The sequence below is a fragment of the Platalea leucorodia genome (assembly GCF_965183815.1).
Source record: "Platalea leucorodia genome assembly, chromosome: 1".
NCBI lineage: Eukaryota > Metazoa > Chordata > Aves > Pelecaniformes > Threskiornithidae > Platalea > Platalea leucorodia.
Window position 1 is genome coordinate 104,533,832 of NC_138823.1, and position 16,893 is coordinate 104,550,724.

The 16,893-nt window shown below is 40.2% G+C and overlaps 1 protein-coding gene across 3 annotated transcripts in view; it reads right to left on the minus strand.

Annotated features, from left to right (window-relative positions):
• The window catches only part of COL15A1 (collagen type XV alpha 1 chain), a 161,968-nt gene that overhangs the window by 51,318 nt on the left and 93,757 nt on the right, over positions 1-16,893 (minus strand). For all 3 annotated transcript variants that reach the window (XM_082328615.1, XM_082328614.1, XM_082328613.1), the window contains 7 exons: positions 16,283-16,318; positions 15,607-15,759; positions 11,018-11,086; positions 6,166-6,201; positions 2,053-2,115; positions 1,117-1,152; positions 940-1,023 (listed from right to left, as the gene is read on the minus strand). In XM_082328615.1, coding sequence (XP_082184741.1) covers positions 940-1,023; positions 1,117-1,152; positions 2,053-2,115; positions 6,166-6,201; positions 11,018-11,086; positions 15,607-15,759; positions 16,283-16,318 — 477 coding nt within the window. The remainder of the gene's footprint in view (positions 1-939; positions 1,024-1,116; positions 1,153-2,052; positions 2,116-6,165; positions 6,202-11,017; positions 11,087-15,606; positions 15,760-16,282; positions 16,319-16,893) is intronic.

The window sequence follows — 16,893 nt, forward strand, 5'->3', positions numbered from 1 at the left end:
GGGACTGGTTATGTGGGCTATGGGATGCCAATTTATGCTATATTTTCTACCAGTAGCAGAAGCCTAAGTGGAAGCTTAGTTGTTTCAGGCAACAAAAAAATGTTATATGTAGTTCAGCTTTATGATAATGTTGGTGCCCAGCTGCCCCTGACACAGCTTTCTCAACTGGGCATTTTACCTGCTTGCAATCACAAATCACTTCTCACTGCTGTTATATGCATTCCTATGGACAAGTCTGGCTGGTTTAGGCACCTTCAGCTCTCAGCGGTGAAGAACTTCCTGCAGCCACTCACAGCTTCTCCAGATCTTAATCAAGCCAGCTACAAGGATTTTTGTTGACCGCTTGAAATGGGATTCATCTTAATCTCTGGCCTTCACTACTGCTAACTTGTATTGTTTTTGCAAAGGCTGATGTACAGAAAACAAAACTGACTGAAAATATGCATGCAGCTAAAGGATATTGGACAGTTTTTATGAGCTTCTAGCATTTTACCCTTTGGTACTTTCGGCTGTTGCTTCTGCAACAGAGTCAGTGCGCTGGTTTGTATAGCGGACACCTGTCAGAAAACACAATGTATCTCTCTCCTACATACTGCTGTGTCTCAAGTGCCATGCTTTGTTGAACATTCCCAGTTTTGTATTTCTCTGTTGATTTTTATTTGATGTTCACAAGTCCTGCAGAATCACCTGGAGAGTTTGTGAGAAGCTCTTAATATGACCCCATAATTCTTCTGTGTAAGCTCTTCACCCACTTTCCTTCCTATTTAATCTTTTCAAAACAAATCAATTTGATATAGAGACATATTGAGAGTTTTTTGTTTTGAGGAGTGGACTTATGACCTGAACATCAACAGCAGAATTGCCAGTTTGTTAACCACTTGTGCCCTCTTCTCTGTAAGATGAGCTACAGAGACTTTAATGCTTGACAAACACGCTTACCTCAGGAATTGCTATGATTGGTCCTGGTGGCCCTGGTGGTCCAGGTGGTCCCACAATACTGTTCCCATCCTGTCCTGGTTCACCCTATTTCAGAAGCATTACAGGTGTAAAACCCATTTACTAAGTACGACATTTCACATAGGTTTCTCAGAAAGAATGAAATCCACACAAACTCACCTGAGGTCCTGGGTCACCCTTCTCCCCTTTTGGACCCTGCATGTAATAAAAAAAATGAGCATAAGTGATTTCAAAGGAAAAAATGTGAAAATATGCTTTCTCTAGCTTCACAAAATGCACAACAGTAAAATGCAGGTACAGCGTGATCGATCCCCAGCTCTTTCAAACCACAGATGGGGTGAGCTGGTTTCAGCTTGGACCTTCTGAGGATTTGATGTTTAAAAGTATCTCCCAGCACGTTTGGCAGAGTTCACAGATGACCAGAAGCAAATGGGCACACAACTTTTCATTAGTTGGGGATTAATTCAACAAGCCTTTCTTTAACTGCACTGAAATCTGCCATGCCTGGCTGCTCCTTACTTTTTCAGCATTAACCACCTCAGCTGTGTCCAGGATTGCCCAGTGGATCAGACAGGGGAACACAGGTGAGCTAAACAGTCATTTTTCAGGCAGGTTATTTCTAAGCTTGATCAGCCCCTCGATACAACTCACTGTGCTGGGCACGCAGACAGCTTGTCTGGCGTGAGTGGGAGGAAGGTGGCAGGGGACGAGCCGTGGGACTTCCCAGCTAAAGAGCTCTGTAATCCTTGGGGCATTTAAGCATGAGAAATACATTAAAATCACCTATGAGCCTGTTGGCTTCCCTCTAATTAAAAGCAGAGCTGATATCTGAATAATTAAAAGCAAAAGGAGCATCAAAGAATCAGCACTAGCCTCTGGAGATGCCTGTATCACTTCTGACTGATGAGGGAGGCAAGGGCGAGGGACACTCTGCTCCTGTGTTTGGTGTCTGAGGTAACTGCTCCAGGCTAAGAAGGACAAAGCCAGGCCCACATGCTGCTAGCAAGTACTGTTAGGGCTCCTGCTGATCCTTAAGACATAGGTTCGGGAGCCAGTGTGTGTTAAGTGATCACAGATTATGATAGCCCTACTCACCACAACTCCAGGATGTCCAGCAATGCCAGGAAAGCCTGGTTTTCCATCTGTACCCGGCATTCCCTGCCACAACAAATATACTGTTATTCTCTCTAAATTGTATTCAGTTTCATACAAGCAGGAGGCTATCACTCTTGAAAGGGACACAGTATGGTTCTGAATGGACTAGGGGGCAGGTTTGTGGGGCGCTCCGTGAAGTCAGCATTATCTCATTAGTCATCTGCTCTCTCCACTCCTCCTGCTGTTTCCCTCTCCCCAGAGCAGTTTTTTTTAATGCAGCTTCAATCATTCTTCACTGTTCCCACCTCTGCTTAGCAAAAGGGCGAATTCTGTTGCTTTCCCCCAAGATACATTTCATGAGTTGTTTCCACCCTTCTGTTAAGTGACTCTCAAGCTGGAGGAAGAGGAGGGAGAGGCATTGAATGTAGACATGTATGTGGGGCAAGCACTTTGATAGCCCCTGCTCTAGTTTAATGCAGGACTGTATATTACTGCTAAGAATCTGATCAATTACTCTATTCTATGGGAAAAACAGAAGTATCATTCAGTAATGATAATGCAGTTTGCCCAGAGAAAAATGGATAAAGGAAGACTCTGAGTTCTTAAAGGACCAGATAAACAGTGAACTACATTTTTTGCATCTGTTTTCCTCTGTGTCATATGAAAGAGCAAAGGAAATAACACAGAACAACCTAATGATTCATCCAAGTGACAGGTTAGCTCTCTTTTGTTTTAGCGGTGGGGTTATTTTTTTTGTTTGTTTGCTTGTTTGGTTGGTGGGGGTTTTTTAGTGGTTCTTGTTTTGTTTTGTTTTGTTTTTTTGGGAGGGAAGTGTATTGTTTTTTTTTTTAGGAAAAGGCTGTTTTGGTTCTTACTGTTTGTTCTGCTTCAACAAAATATTTTGGGGTTTTTACAGTACATAGTACCATGAAAATCTAGAAGACATAGATGAGTCCATTAAAAGGTCAGCTCAGTAGCTGTCAAAAAGATAATTTGAATACAAGAAATTATTATAAAAGGGACAGGAAAACAAGAGCACAGAACATTATTATGCTACTGTATATACTTATTGCATGCCCATAACTTGAATTCTGTGCACTGTTCTGTTCACATTTTCCATCTTGAAAAGGATCTAGTGGAACTAGAAGAACTTCAGAAAAGGCCAAGGGGAATAACGGAAGGTACAGAATGGTTTCTATATGGGACATGGTGTAAGCTATGACTCTTTAGCCTGGAAAAGAGACAAATGAGGAGGTGGGTGAAGAATATTGTAGCGGCTTCTAAAAGTAGAGAGTAGTTAAGGACTCACAATTCTAATAGAAGAAACAGTGGGCATCAAATGAAAATAGCTGGAAGAGGTTCATGGGATGAGTAGTTACGTTGGCAGAGCACCTTGCCCCAAGGTCTCGTAAATTGTAATAGTTTGCACGAGTTCCAGGGGAGACATCAAATTCACTTGAACAGATCTAATTGTGGTTCAGACACCATTTCTAGCTGAGAAAGTCACTGAGTCACAAATTGTTGGAGTCTAGGAGGTCAGTCAGGACAACTATGATGTAATGCTTGCCCTTTTATAAGGTCAAATTGCATCTAAGCATCTGCTCAAACTGCATATGCTTTTAACATTGTTGGAGACTGGGATGGATGGATGTGACCCAATAAAACCACTGAGAATTATCTAATACTCTACAGGAGTGTCTTAAAGAACAACAGTTTCAAAGCACCGAAAGTAAAATGGTCTTCTCTGCTGCATTTCTGGTGTGATAGAAGAAATTCAAATTAACAGTTCACAGGATGCAAAATCCTCTATCTTCCTATACCTTTCTACAGAACCACCAGCATAAAAATTTATTGTGTCTGCTTCGTTAAGAAAGGATATTCTCACTGTTACTTCTTTTTCTTGTCTGTGATCAGCAAAGCATCTGGCTCAGGAATAAACACTTACTTTATTAAGACAAAGTATAGTTTCTGAAGCACTCTAATTTTCATTGTATAATCAAGTGCAGGATAACAGGTGCCTCTGAATGCGAATGGAATTTAGGCACCTACATGACTGGTAAAAATGGTACTTGGGACTTAAGTCTCTTCAATGCTTTGGAAAATTATATGTATCTATCTGCGGCAAAAGTAACTGGGCAGAGGAAATAACCTTGGACCAACAGCATTTCTGCAACAGAATGTTGTCATTTCAGGCATGTTGGTACCTGCAGATGAGCTTCCTACTATTACAAATGCTGAATAATTTCACCAATTGGTTTTCCTAACAAAATTTAATTTGGAAGAAAAGATCCAGGATAGGTAAGATGTTTTACTGTAAATAATGTATCCAGAGACATCCTTATTTTTAACTTCCTCCATACTTTAAGAATATAGGTCATTGCTCAAATATAAGAGGACTAAGATCTTTTTTAATCTGAGGATTGAAGAGAGAGACTGATTATTTTTAAATATCATTGTAGTCACTCTACTTATGCAAGAGTTTGAAATGTATCTATCACATCAACGATAATAATTACTACAACAAGGACCACAGAACAAAGCACTTGTATGTATAATAATTAAGAAAATAATCTATAGTATCAGATTAAAAGGACAAGTTAAAAAACTGTCCTATGCATCAATGCATCAGCTTTAATGATCATGCTGACAAATATCTCTGTGAAATGGCAACACTCAAAATATGTACAGCAGATGGAATTTATGGCAGAGTCCTGCTACATTGTTGGTTTTTTTAAAATAAACAAGCAGATGCTGCTAGAAGACTGTGATAATACTCTTGTAAACATTCAGCAAGCAGAAGGGTAGATTCATAATTGCTTTTATCTTGTTTCCTAGAGCAGCTCTTGATTTCAGTGCTGTCCCAAATGCAAGAGAAGCTTTTGTTTTATTTATTTTATTTTATTTTATTTTATTTTATTTATTTTATTTTATTTTATTTTTTTATTTTAATCTTCTATGAGTTCCAGCACCGCCCTCTTCTGGCTTATGCCTGCAAAAGGCACGCAAGTCAGCCAGGGACTGGCAAAAAGCAGCACAAACAGAAGCTTTGGGGTGAGTTCCAAGAGGACCCCAAACCAGAATAGACAGGGATTATGACAGGAAAGATTGGAGAGGAAAGAATGGACTCCAGCTCCATTCATTTCAGCACTAACACCGTGTAAAGTAGTGTAAACTGGCAGGTTTCCCTGTCAATGGGGTCTCATGTCTAGAAGCTGCACTGAGCTGCAACCTAGAGCAGCAAGTCTAGGTTGCACACTGGTGCATGCGGTGAGTTAGACAGCTAGGTCAAATTACAGCTTGGGAGGTACAGACTGCACATTAGGGAAACTGTCTTTCCAAAGAGGATAGTAAAGCACCAGAACAAGATACCCACAAAGTTTTTGGAACCTCACTGGAGGTATTTAAGGCTCAGTGAGAAAAATCCATTGCTGATGTGATCTAGCATTGGTGATAATACCATTTTGAGTGTGATATTGGACTAGATGACCTCTGGAGGTCCTTCCAACCACCATTTCTATAATCGTACCTCCTGAGTGGTCAAGTGTGGGTTAGGAGGAGCCTGGCTGAAGGATGATGGGCAGGTTCTAGCACAGAAATAGGCAACAACAGTGGCCTCTGTGCTGAACACTGGATTGGGGTTGTGCATGGCTCCTGAGGCCTCTGCACAACATGACATGAATCTACTACTGTACCACAGACATTCGTCGTGGGGGGGAGTGCTCTGGTGTGGGGTGCTAGCTACACACCATGATATTAAGGAGTAGGAGGCCATGTGGAACTTTTAGTTTTTTATATAAGCTTTGCTGATTTTCATTTTTGTTCTGGTGAGAATGTAAACGGCCTCACAAAACAACATGGCATCATGCACCTGAGGATTTAAAATGCAATTTTAACCATATTTTAAAACAGAAATCTTAAGCAACAGGTTACAGTGGCTCCTGGTGATCACAATTCAACTGAGAAAGGGTTCTGTTTTTCCAGAGAAGCCTCCCTGGGCTTTAATATGCAGACAGAGCAAGAAATGTTCATTACCCCTGAGTGCATTAAGAGAAGAAAGGAAACTAAGAGGAAGAAACAACTGAGGTTTTACATCAAGTTAAAGGAATTTCCCACCTTTGAACCTGGTGGACCAATGTTGCCTCTTTCTCCCTGAAATAGAGACACAGTAGGGCTCAAATATCAGAGTGAACAGTAATTACAAGGATTTTAAACATGTACGTTATTTTCCTTACAAACAAAGGGACTGAATGGAGTAAAACAATTAGCAAAAATAGGGCATATTTCTGGTAAAGTGATGCTCAGCATGCATTTGTGAATTGGTTCTGGGGGTTTAACCTCGCAGTTGCCACACACATCTTAGAGTTTCTGGTCACCACACATTATTTTTGCTGAGCATCTGCCAAGCCACATGCCTGAACCTTCATTTTGGTGTCTGAAATCAGCACATGGTAACATTCTCCAGATCTACCAGTGCCACAATAGCCATGTGCCTCCACAAATGAGCCACCACCTTCCTTCAACACAGTTAACTCAGCCTCCCCCCCGCTACTGCTCTCCCCATCTACCCAGCCACTGCATCATACCACGAGCAATGTAATGAGTGCAATGTAATGAGTTCCACCTTTCAGACTGATTCTGCAGTACTCTAGCTCTGAGTAGACATAATTCCTTGATTTCATTACAGACAGAGAACATGCAATTTAGTTTAGTTCATTTGAGACAGAGAATATAAACATGAATAAATTAGCAAGGAGCTATAGCCATTGCCTCAAATGTTATGTTTATGCTTATTGTCTTTTAGGAGTGCTTATATTCATGAACGCATGAAGACTGTAGACTGTTTTTTAATGAAAACAGTTTTTCATAATAATAAAAGTGAAAGCAGAATTTGGATCTATACTTACTTGCTGGAAAAGAGAGAAAAACTTTGATCACAGTAGACCTCCTCTGACAGCTCTGGGTAGTCTGGGGTATTTGAAGGATGGAGGATGTATGAAACATAACTATACCTTAAACTCCTCATGATGTGTTAGCTCATGGTTTTTGGAAGTGGGTGGTTGTTGTATTTTGCCACTGTTGCCTAGTGAAGTCATTTATAACCATGAAAAGTGGGTGTAAAATTTATCCCCATGAGAATGATAGTGTATTATAACCACTTTATATTAATTTTGCTGTAGTGTACCTGATTTTGTAAGATGTCAGGCAATGCTATGTTCCTTTCTGTGTCTCCATGATTTTGGGGATGAATGACTCAAGATTAAACAACTAAAATCTTAGTGTAGGTGGTGGTGAAGTCTCTTGGCCAACGTTTATGACTATCTTTTCAGCCCCAGTCCAGTTCCTAAATCCTAGGAATCATGCTACCTCAATTTCTGAAGTCTTTGTGAAACAGTATTTCCACAATATTTTAGAAACAAAATTTCTAGTTAAGGGCAGAGAATAAGTTTTTAACAAAAAATGGAGACTCGGCACCTAGTTGTGTCCATAGAGCAGCATCATGTGAGAGCACGTCTATTCTAGCCAGTCTTTTGCAGTATCATTCACTAACATGTGCTGTGGAAATACTTGATTTTTTTCACTCATAAGTAATGTTGTCCTCCAGCATTAACAGTACCCAGTGGAGGGTCTTTTTACATCCCTATAAGCTGAGCTCTATAGACTCTAGACATAGGGGACTGGCCAGATCTTCGATTGCTATTGTTCTATGAAACAGATGCACACAGTTATTGCTGGCAATGTGCTTTCTGGGTAGTCAGTGACCTGTGCTGTGTGTGTTCAGGTGTAAATTTTAGGAAGAGAGGATGGGGGGCACCCAGCTATTTTTTTTCATTTCCTGCTCCCTCAATGTTGCTGTCATTTCCCAGGGCAATGAGGACTTTGAATTTCTTTAACTCCACATTTCAGGTGCTGAAAAGGTGTTGTCATGCTGTACTATTAACCTGAGTGATACTCAAGCTTTATATAGGAACAGAAAAAGCCCCTTCCTGTCTAAGGCCCCATTCTGCTAATCTGCCCATGTCTTCCTGCAGAACCCTGTAAAATTACACTGAATTTACTGGTAAATCCAGGTAGTATTTTGTAATAAGTTTTCTCAGAAAAAAACCTAATTCATAACCACAATTGTTATAAAAACAATGTTGGAGACCAGTAGTATCAACAGAGAGTAATAAAATGTAAACATTGTTTTAGATTTGTTGTTCTAATAAATACTGCCTTGCTCTGTATTAGCGTGCAAAGATCTAAAGATTTTTTTTTCTTACAGAGACAACTTTAATCTTGGTACTGCATACTATACATATTTTTAGAAAAATATTAGAAATAAAGTTGTCCAAGTGCATTTGTTGCAAGAGATTGCTTTCAATTGCTTTCAAGTTTTTGAATTTGCCTCCTTGGCTAAAATTAAGATATGTTACCAGTTTAGAGGCAATACGGCATTGTCTTGCTAGGTTTAAAAGTAGCTTGAAACAAACATTTGGGGATGCAAATTTGTCTCTTGTCTCTATATGATGACATCAATTGTACAGTACAGTTGTGACTCTTTTTGATGGTAAAATGAACAACAGTTCATTATTGATCATTTTAGAAAGTTGAATGGAAAAAAAAGGATTCAACAAAGTAATTGAGTTGTCTTCATCTGGAATATGAAGACAAGACACTAATAAACGAAACACCAACAAAATTTTACACTGACTGGCAGAAGAAAGAGAATAGAAACCCTGGAACTGATAGCCAAGCAAAGAGACAAAATAAATTTGATACTTCTACTTCAAAATATAACCACTATTTTCTCATGAAAGATTAATAACAAAATTTGACAGATATAAATATAGTGCAAATAAATGTAATTTATTTCCTAGCAGTTGCTTTGAGTTACAGCCCTCTTAGAAGCAGATACTCTATTTTCACTCAAACACAGTCAGGAACCTCTGGAGTTGTCATAGGGTGTAAGTGGCTCATAATGCTTTCATGCAGTACCAGTAAGTACATATAATCATTTTCATGATTACAGGAGAGTTCTTATGTGCCTTCTTTGCTGACTCAGACTTTGTAGAGTGACTAAACAATAACAGGAAAACAAAATTCCAGGATTTTGTTCAGCTGCAATAAGACATTTTTTCAGTATTTATACCTGAGTGACTTGAAACAATGCCTGTTATAAACCCAAAACTGAGAGTAAGGCTATCATTTAGGCAGGTCAGAATGGGCAATTTTGGAACTGGTTTTGGACGTCTCATTTTGGACACTAGCTTGTTTCAGCTAACAAATTCTATTCTTATTTTTGTGTCTGAATTTTTTGTGCCACATTTTTAGTATCTAGAAAAAGATATAAGAGGGGGAAAATGTCTCCAAGACATTAAACTGAGTCAGTTATAACTTCAGTGACTCACAATTACTAGTACTTTAAACCAGCACCGTAAAAAGTTCCTCAAACTCGCTTCTGTCACCAGTGTTCAGTTCATTTCTGATGATTCATGGAATCAAAGAAACAGGGTTGTACAGGGCCTCTGGAGGCCATCTAATCCAGTCACCCCCTTGAAGTAGACGCGTCACTAGCTCTAGATCAGGTCAGTCATGGCTCTGTCCAGCAAAGTCTTAAAAACTTCCAAGAACAGAGCTTCCACAACCTCCCTGGGCAAATTGCCCCAGTTCTGCACTAAGCTCCTAGTGAACAGCTTTCTGATAAGGTTTAACCTGAATGTCTCAAGCTGCAAATTGTGACCACTGTCCCTTGTTGCACCATCTGGCACTATCATCAGGAACAGTTCGGCTTCATCATATTTGCAATTGTCCCTGAAAGACTTGTAAGCAGCTATTAGATTGTGCGTTTGTCTCCTTTTTGCCGGACTAAACCATTTGAGCTCCTTCAGCCTCTCCTCACTGGTCATGTACTCAAGGCCCCATGCCATCTGTACAGCTCTCTGCTGGACTGTCTCTGTCTTCTTCACATCCTTCTTGAAGTGGGGTACAAAAAAAAATGGATTCAGTATTTCAATGCAGCCTCACTAGCCCTGAGTAAAGGGCTATAATAATAACAACTCTACATCTGTTGGCAATGCTCTTTCTGATGTATTCCAGTACGGGGTTTGACCTATTTGCAGTGATAGTGCACTGTTGCCTAGTATTCAATCTGGCATCTACCATAACCCAAGGTCATCAACATCACAACTTTCTCCAAACTTGGGCAACAAGACTCATTCTTTCAAAGCTATGTTTTGAAAGTTTGAATGTTTCTTTTGGAGTAAGAACATGGGAAAGACTTCTGAAGACCAAACTAGAACAATGCAGGCAGCTCTGGGAAGAGGAATGCTGGATAATTGCCTGCTTTGGGGAAGGCATCATAGGCTGCAGTTTTGGTGTTATTGCTGAGAATGAAGATAAATCCAAATGATCTGGTAAGTGCTGATGCATTGTATTCCCATATTCCCTACTTGGTGTTTTAAAGTGGCCCACACTAGCAAAAAATCTCCTGAGACACAGTGATGGAGGAAAAAACATCCCTTCTGGGACATTGCTTCCACACTCTGGGAACGTTTTTTTAGTTTAAGTGATATTTCAGATTATGCACATTTGATTGTCAAACTATAACACTACAGTTTCATTAGTATATGTCATTCATCTTCGTATGCAAGAAGGGCATCTCTTAGGGTAAAACAAGAAATAGAGAGCTAGGTAATACAAAAAAATTCTGTTTCATCCTTTAATCTCTCAAAAATGTACCAAAGAAGAATCTAAAAATCATCAGCTAACCAGGTATCAGAGAAATACGATTCAAATTCTTTGGAGGACACAGTTACTGTAATGTCATTCTAAAGCAACAGAATCCAGTGCAGCACAGTGACTCCAAATCTATAGCTGGCTGGGGCTATGTGTTTCCAAAAAGCAGAGAGGAGGATGCTTTTGTTTTTGAAAAAAAAAACAAACCCAATGACAAACAACACACACCTCCCCCAAAAAATCCACTTACCTTTGGCCCTCTTGATCCTGGAATTCTGGATTCACTTAACAGGCCAATGCTACCTGATCCTTCCATGTCCTAATGGAAGAGAAAAAATGCTACAGAATTTAAGAATTTATCTGTTTTTTTTTTTCCTCTTTTTTTTCCAACTGCTCTATTTTCTGGAGTCCTATAAAAAACTGGAAAGATACTGAACACAAATATTTTTATCTTTTCTCATTAACCTTTTTTTGACCAATGCATGATGTTCTGGAGATAGGCTCCACTCAAATGCAATAAGGGCATGTTGATCTTCCGTACAGAAACTCTGGTCTTCACAGTCTTGCCAATTTGACACCATTTCTCCAGCTGTTCAGGCTGGACAGCATCAGGCAGATGTGAGACAGCATCACAGTTTTAAGTATGTGCTATGTTTAAGCATGCTGTAGCAGTATTTTTCTGTTTAGCGTTTGCCTGCCACCTGGCTACTGAAATACTGTAATGACTAGTGAGGGTTACATAACTGATTTAAGGCAGGAAGGACTTGCAGGCAGTTTGTTGAGGGCAGTAATCATTATTCAAAAATAAAGTTCCTTCCTAATTCTCACAGTTGAATGTTGAACTCCTGCCTAAAATACAGGTTACTGAAATGAAAATGAGCAGGAAAAAAATGTTCTATCATGAAATTGTAGAATTAATTATGTTGGGAGGGATCTCAGAGGCTACCTAATCCAACCTCCTCTTGAAAGCAGCAACAACACTGAATTCAAATCAGGTTGCTTAGGGCGTTGTCCCCTCAGGTCTTGGAATCCTCCAGAGATGGAAGTTCTGCAGCCTCTCCAAGCACCTATTCCAATGCTTGGCTGTCGTCAAGGTGAAAAATATTTTACCTATATCAAGTCAGAACCTCCCCTGTTTCAATTTATAATTGTTGTTGCTCATCACTCTGTGCACCACTGTAAAGATCCTGGCCGTGTGTCTTCTCAATAACCTCCTTTTAGGTATCAGAAGGCTGCTAAAATGCGTAAGCCTTCTCCAGACTAAGCAAGCTCAGTTCCATGAGTCTTTCCTCATAGGTCATGTGCTCCAGCCCACTGACCATTGTCATGGCCCTCTGCTGACTTCAGAAAGATCTCTGTGAAGTGGAGGACCTTGAGAGCAACATCCATATTTCCTGTGGAGATTTTCTAGGGGTTTTAAAGGAGACTATGCAGAAAGCAGCAACCTCCCTCCAGCTCTCGTTGCTCTGACTGCAACATTCCAAATCCGTGGCAGAACCAGGAGCTGCCAGTTTGAAAGCAGCCAAAGAAATAGAATTGCAGGCTGCCATAATTCTCTGTTTTACACCCAGCACCACCCCAGCCACATGTTCCTATCCCTTCCCTTATGCCTAATCTAGAACTTGCCAGACTACGCTTCAAACCTTCTGGATGAACCATGCCAACAGGAAACTGTTCACTTGCTTTTAGCTGCAGTTTTATATGCAGCTGTGCTAGCTTAATTGTTTCCTTTTTATGAAAAGGGAAAATCTTGATCTTTCTTTGCTCCATTTCCCTGCTCACAGCCATATACCCTTAATTTTCAACATCAGTGCTATGTGTTGAATCTTCTCACTTCCCTGTAAGCCACTTTAAATCACTAAAATGGCAGAAAATACATTACTTTTTGGGAGTGGGATGGTTCTCTAAAATTTTAGTAAATTAAATTGGCTTGTGGAAGGATTGATGGAACACTGGATGTTAGTGCATGCAAAGGGCAGGCATGTGCCAGGAATGGCTGCAGATGGGAGGAGGAGCAGGAGCAAAGCAGAATCTCCACCACTTAGTGAAAATGAACCTTTGTAACAAACTATTATGTTTAGAGGACCCATACTCCTTGCCTACTTAGCTTTCTGCTAGTTAGTGACTTGAAATGGCTCAGATTGCCATAGGTCTGATGCACTCTGGAGATGGTGTAAGGGAAAGGCTGGAAGACCAATTAGATCGGCTTAAGCTGTGATGAAATGAGCCTAATGCCAAAGTTATGGAAAACATCAACTGATCCAACTCCAGTGAAAAAAAGAGATCTCATTCTTTTGCCCTTTTCCACCAACTCTATGAGAGCATGAACAAGAGAAGCAGAAGGAGTGCACAGCTCAAACCAGGTCCTTCCTTTTGGTGACCAAGGTGGGAGACACTGAGTCATCAGGTTGGATCAAGTCCTTTCATGCAACTTCACCTGAGACTGAAGGTTATTCAGACTTTCATTTTGCTCCTCTATCAGCTATCAGTGTATCAAATATCAACAGAAAATCTGCTGAGATTCTGTTTGGCCTGTTTAACCAAACATTTGCTACTTAGGGTAAACCACAAGCTGTGTATCTGGGTCCTTCTTTCCCTTGCCTCCACTGTGCCAATATATTTTTCCCTTTGAGTGCCTGATGCCTGCTTTATATAACACACCATCACTCTTGACATCTGCATGTTTTTAATGGGTTTACCAGGTACCTTCTGCAGCTCAAACTGTTCTTTTGGCAAGCATAAGTGCCAGCAAACCCCATGCCATTTGGTTTTTGCACGTAGCTGATCACAGATGCTAACAAGTGCTAACAGGAATGTTTTGCAGAAACAGCCTTACAGCAATAAACAGACTGCCAACCAAAAGGTAGTGTTGTCCTAACGAACTGGCAGACCATGGTACTGCCTTAACAGATGGCAGGGGTGGGCATCCAAAAGATCAGCTAGAACTAGCAAGCCTGTTAACAGTAGCATTCCTCTCAGGGAAATGACAATCATGCCAATTCTGTTTGGACTAGATGGAGTTCAAGATGAAGCCAGTCAAGATACTGTTGCTGCAGTTAGAACTGGGATCCTTCTGTGTTTGTGTCCGTAAAAGTGGGGACTTCCAGTATTCGCTCTCTCCTGCTCATCTGCTAACTTTGCTCCTCTGAAGCTTAGGTATCAGAAGTGGCAGAGTTTGGTCCTAAGTATCTACCTGCAGAGGAACTCTTTGGTGGCATAATGAAGAAAAGTCGGCTTCTACTCAAATATTGTGAATGGGGAAGCGTGGAGAATCTCTTAATGCTGGATTCTCAAGGGTCACAGAAGATGACTGTAAGTCAGAGAAGCCATCATACTAGGCTAAAACTCAGACCAGGCCTAGGATGAGGATGTGGCCTACCAGTAATCCTTACCTCATTCTGAAACAAGTACATATTTATTCAGGGGAGACTCTGTGCCAGCCTTTATAGTATGCTTAAGTTAATGCAATGGAGTGTTTGTACACTTAGACTTTCTGCTGTTCCTAGCTAACAATTGCAGTGCTGGCAATTAAGAACTTGTGAACTGCTGGAGATATTTTTTTTCATCCATTGAAATCCACTGGCATCAGTGAGATTATTAACCAGTAGTGTATATAGTACAATATTATTTAGTCAGACATCAGAAATCAGAATATGTCTCTAAACAAGCATTAGTAGTCACCTCTGTACTTGGGAGTACTCAAAGTGTCTCTAGAGTAAAGAAAAGAGAAATACAAAAGGGGTAGTGTAGATACTAGGAGAAACATGTGTAAGTAAACTGGTATCTTTTAAACACTACCACTTTACTGCAGCGGTTCTACAGATGGCCAGTAGTTTTAGTCAAACATTGCTTACTTCTCTGATGAAACTGCCTTCAGTTTCTACACAAACTTGTATTATATCCCATGACATAACAACCCGAAAACTCTGAAAAGACTTTCCTGAGCCAAACAGCTAAATGAGAAATGAAAAATGCATGGAAAAAGGAAAAAAGTGAAGACTCATGTGAATATTGATGTAGGCAATTTGTCAACCTCTCTTCACAAAGATGTTAATGGAGCAGCTTCAGTTCTTGAACCTGAGTGTGCTCCCTTTGCCCTTCTGTACTGTAAAGCCACTTTCTGCTCCAAAAAGATCATCTAAATGAGCAGTTCTCAAATGATATGTAAAACTCAGCTTGAGCTGGCCAGATCTCATATTTTAAAGTCATGAAGGTATTATTTTCAGAAGTAGAAAGAGTAGCATCGGCATTTTTTTTTTTTTTTATAGAGAATTTTTCTTCTGAGTAGAACAGACCATGAGGTCAGAAATGTTCAGCATCTGTCTCTGTGTTTATACATTACATAAGTGACATGCCAAAACTAGACTTGTGGCCTCAAGAATGACAGCATTGGAAAAGCCATAGCTTAAGGGGCACCTGCAGTTTGATTTTAATGAATGCTGTCAGGTACCTATGTATATTTAGATCATTGCTCTAAATTATTTACATGAAAAAAAAGTGTTAAAGAAGTTTTCCCTTGTAGTACAGTATTTGAGTATTTTATATTAGCAATGATATAAGCATCAAAAATAGCATCTGAACACTGTTACTACTGAATAGTTTCATGAAAATTGCCCAAAGAAATCCGTTACTTCCATGGTCTAATCATGGCCAATTATATGGTCAAATGTAAAAGGAATTGTAGGCTACTCCTAGGCAAATTTCAATCATCTAGAGCAAATGACTCTGTCTGTCATCAATTCAACCTTAAATAGCTGTGAAATATACAGGTGATTACACTATCCCTCCTCTGAAGGAAGCAGATCCATAGCTACAACAAACCCCATAACAGCAAAATACCTCAAATCCCAAACTGTAGCTTAGTCCTGGGGGTCCAGGAGGTCCAGGGGGCCCAGGGGGCCCAGGAGGTCCTGGTGGTCCAGGTTTCCCAGGAGACCCAACAGCACCCGCTTCTCCTTTGGGGCCTATTGATCCAGTGACTCCGGTATCACCCTAAAATAAAAGGTCAGTCTATTGGTATACTGAACATGCATAAGTAGATGCAAGTAAATAGAATCATAGAATGGTTTGGGTTGGAAGGGACCTTAAAGATCATCTATTTCCAATTCCCCTGCCAGGCGCAGGGATACCCCTCCACTAGACCAGGTTGCTCAAAGCCCCATCCAACCTGGACTTGAACACTTCCCGGGGTGCGGCATCCCCCTGATCATCTTCATGGTCCTTCTCTGAACCAGCTCAAGCAGGTCCATGTCTGTCTTATGCTGGGAGCCCCAGAGCTGAACACAGTACTCCAGGTGGGGTCTCACAAGAGCCGAGTAGAGGGAAGAATCACCTCTCTTGACCTCCTGGCCACACTTCTTAGAGAAGTACTTTGGCCAACTGAGAAGCCAAGTTTGCTGACTTAGGTTCAACTTAGGTTTCACTATAATAATCTTTTAGACTTCTCAGCCCTTTTCAGTAATGTGTTGTATTAGAGTGATACTGTTATCCTATAAAGACACTGTATTTTTTTTACCTTTGGACCAACAGAACCAGGAAGACCTTGATCACCCTGTAAAAGAAAACCTAATTACTTACAGTAAGAGCATTAGACAGGCAATGAAAACACATTTATGATATTTTTGCTTAATTAAAATACCCACAGATTTCTGTGTTGTTTAATTTGATGTCATAATGTCCTATACATGAAACATTAGACCTCTTAGTTAAAAAGAAAACAATCTGTAATTCAGGAGTTATAATAACAAATGAATACCTCTGGTCTGGTATGCAGACAGCATGCAATCTTGTATGTCAATTATTACTGCAGATTTTAAAGGTCTGGAGCACACAGAATTAAGCATTATGGGTCACATCCTCATGCTTCTGAACTTCAATGTCAAAACTCTCATGGGATATAACAGAAGCGCAAACTGATCCCACACAAGTTGTTTAGGGCACCGTTTCAAACAAGGGATATGATGACTAGTATGATTTTAAGGCTCCTCTGCAGCAAACAAGTTATTTGATTTGCTTTTATACACTTTACTTAGATACTGTTTTTTCCACTTCTAGTTCATGGAATAGACAGAAAGTCATAGCATGCAAATACTTCTTTTTCAAATTGCACTGAATCTAACAGAATTA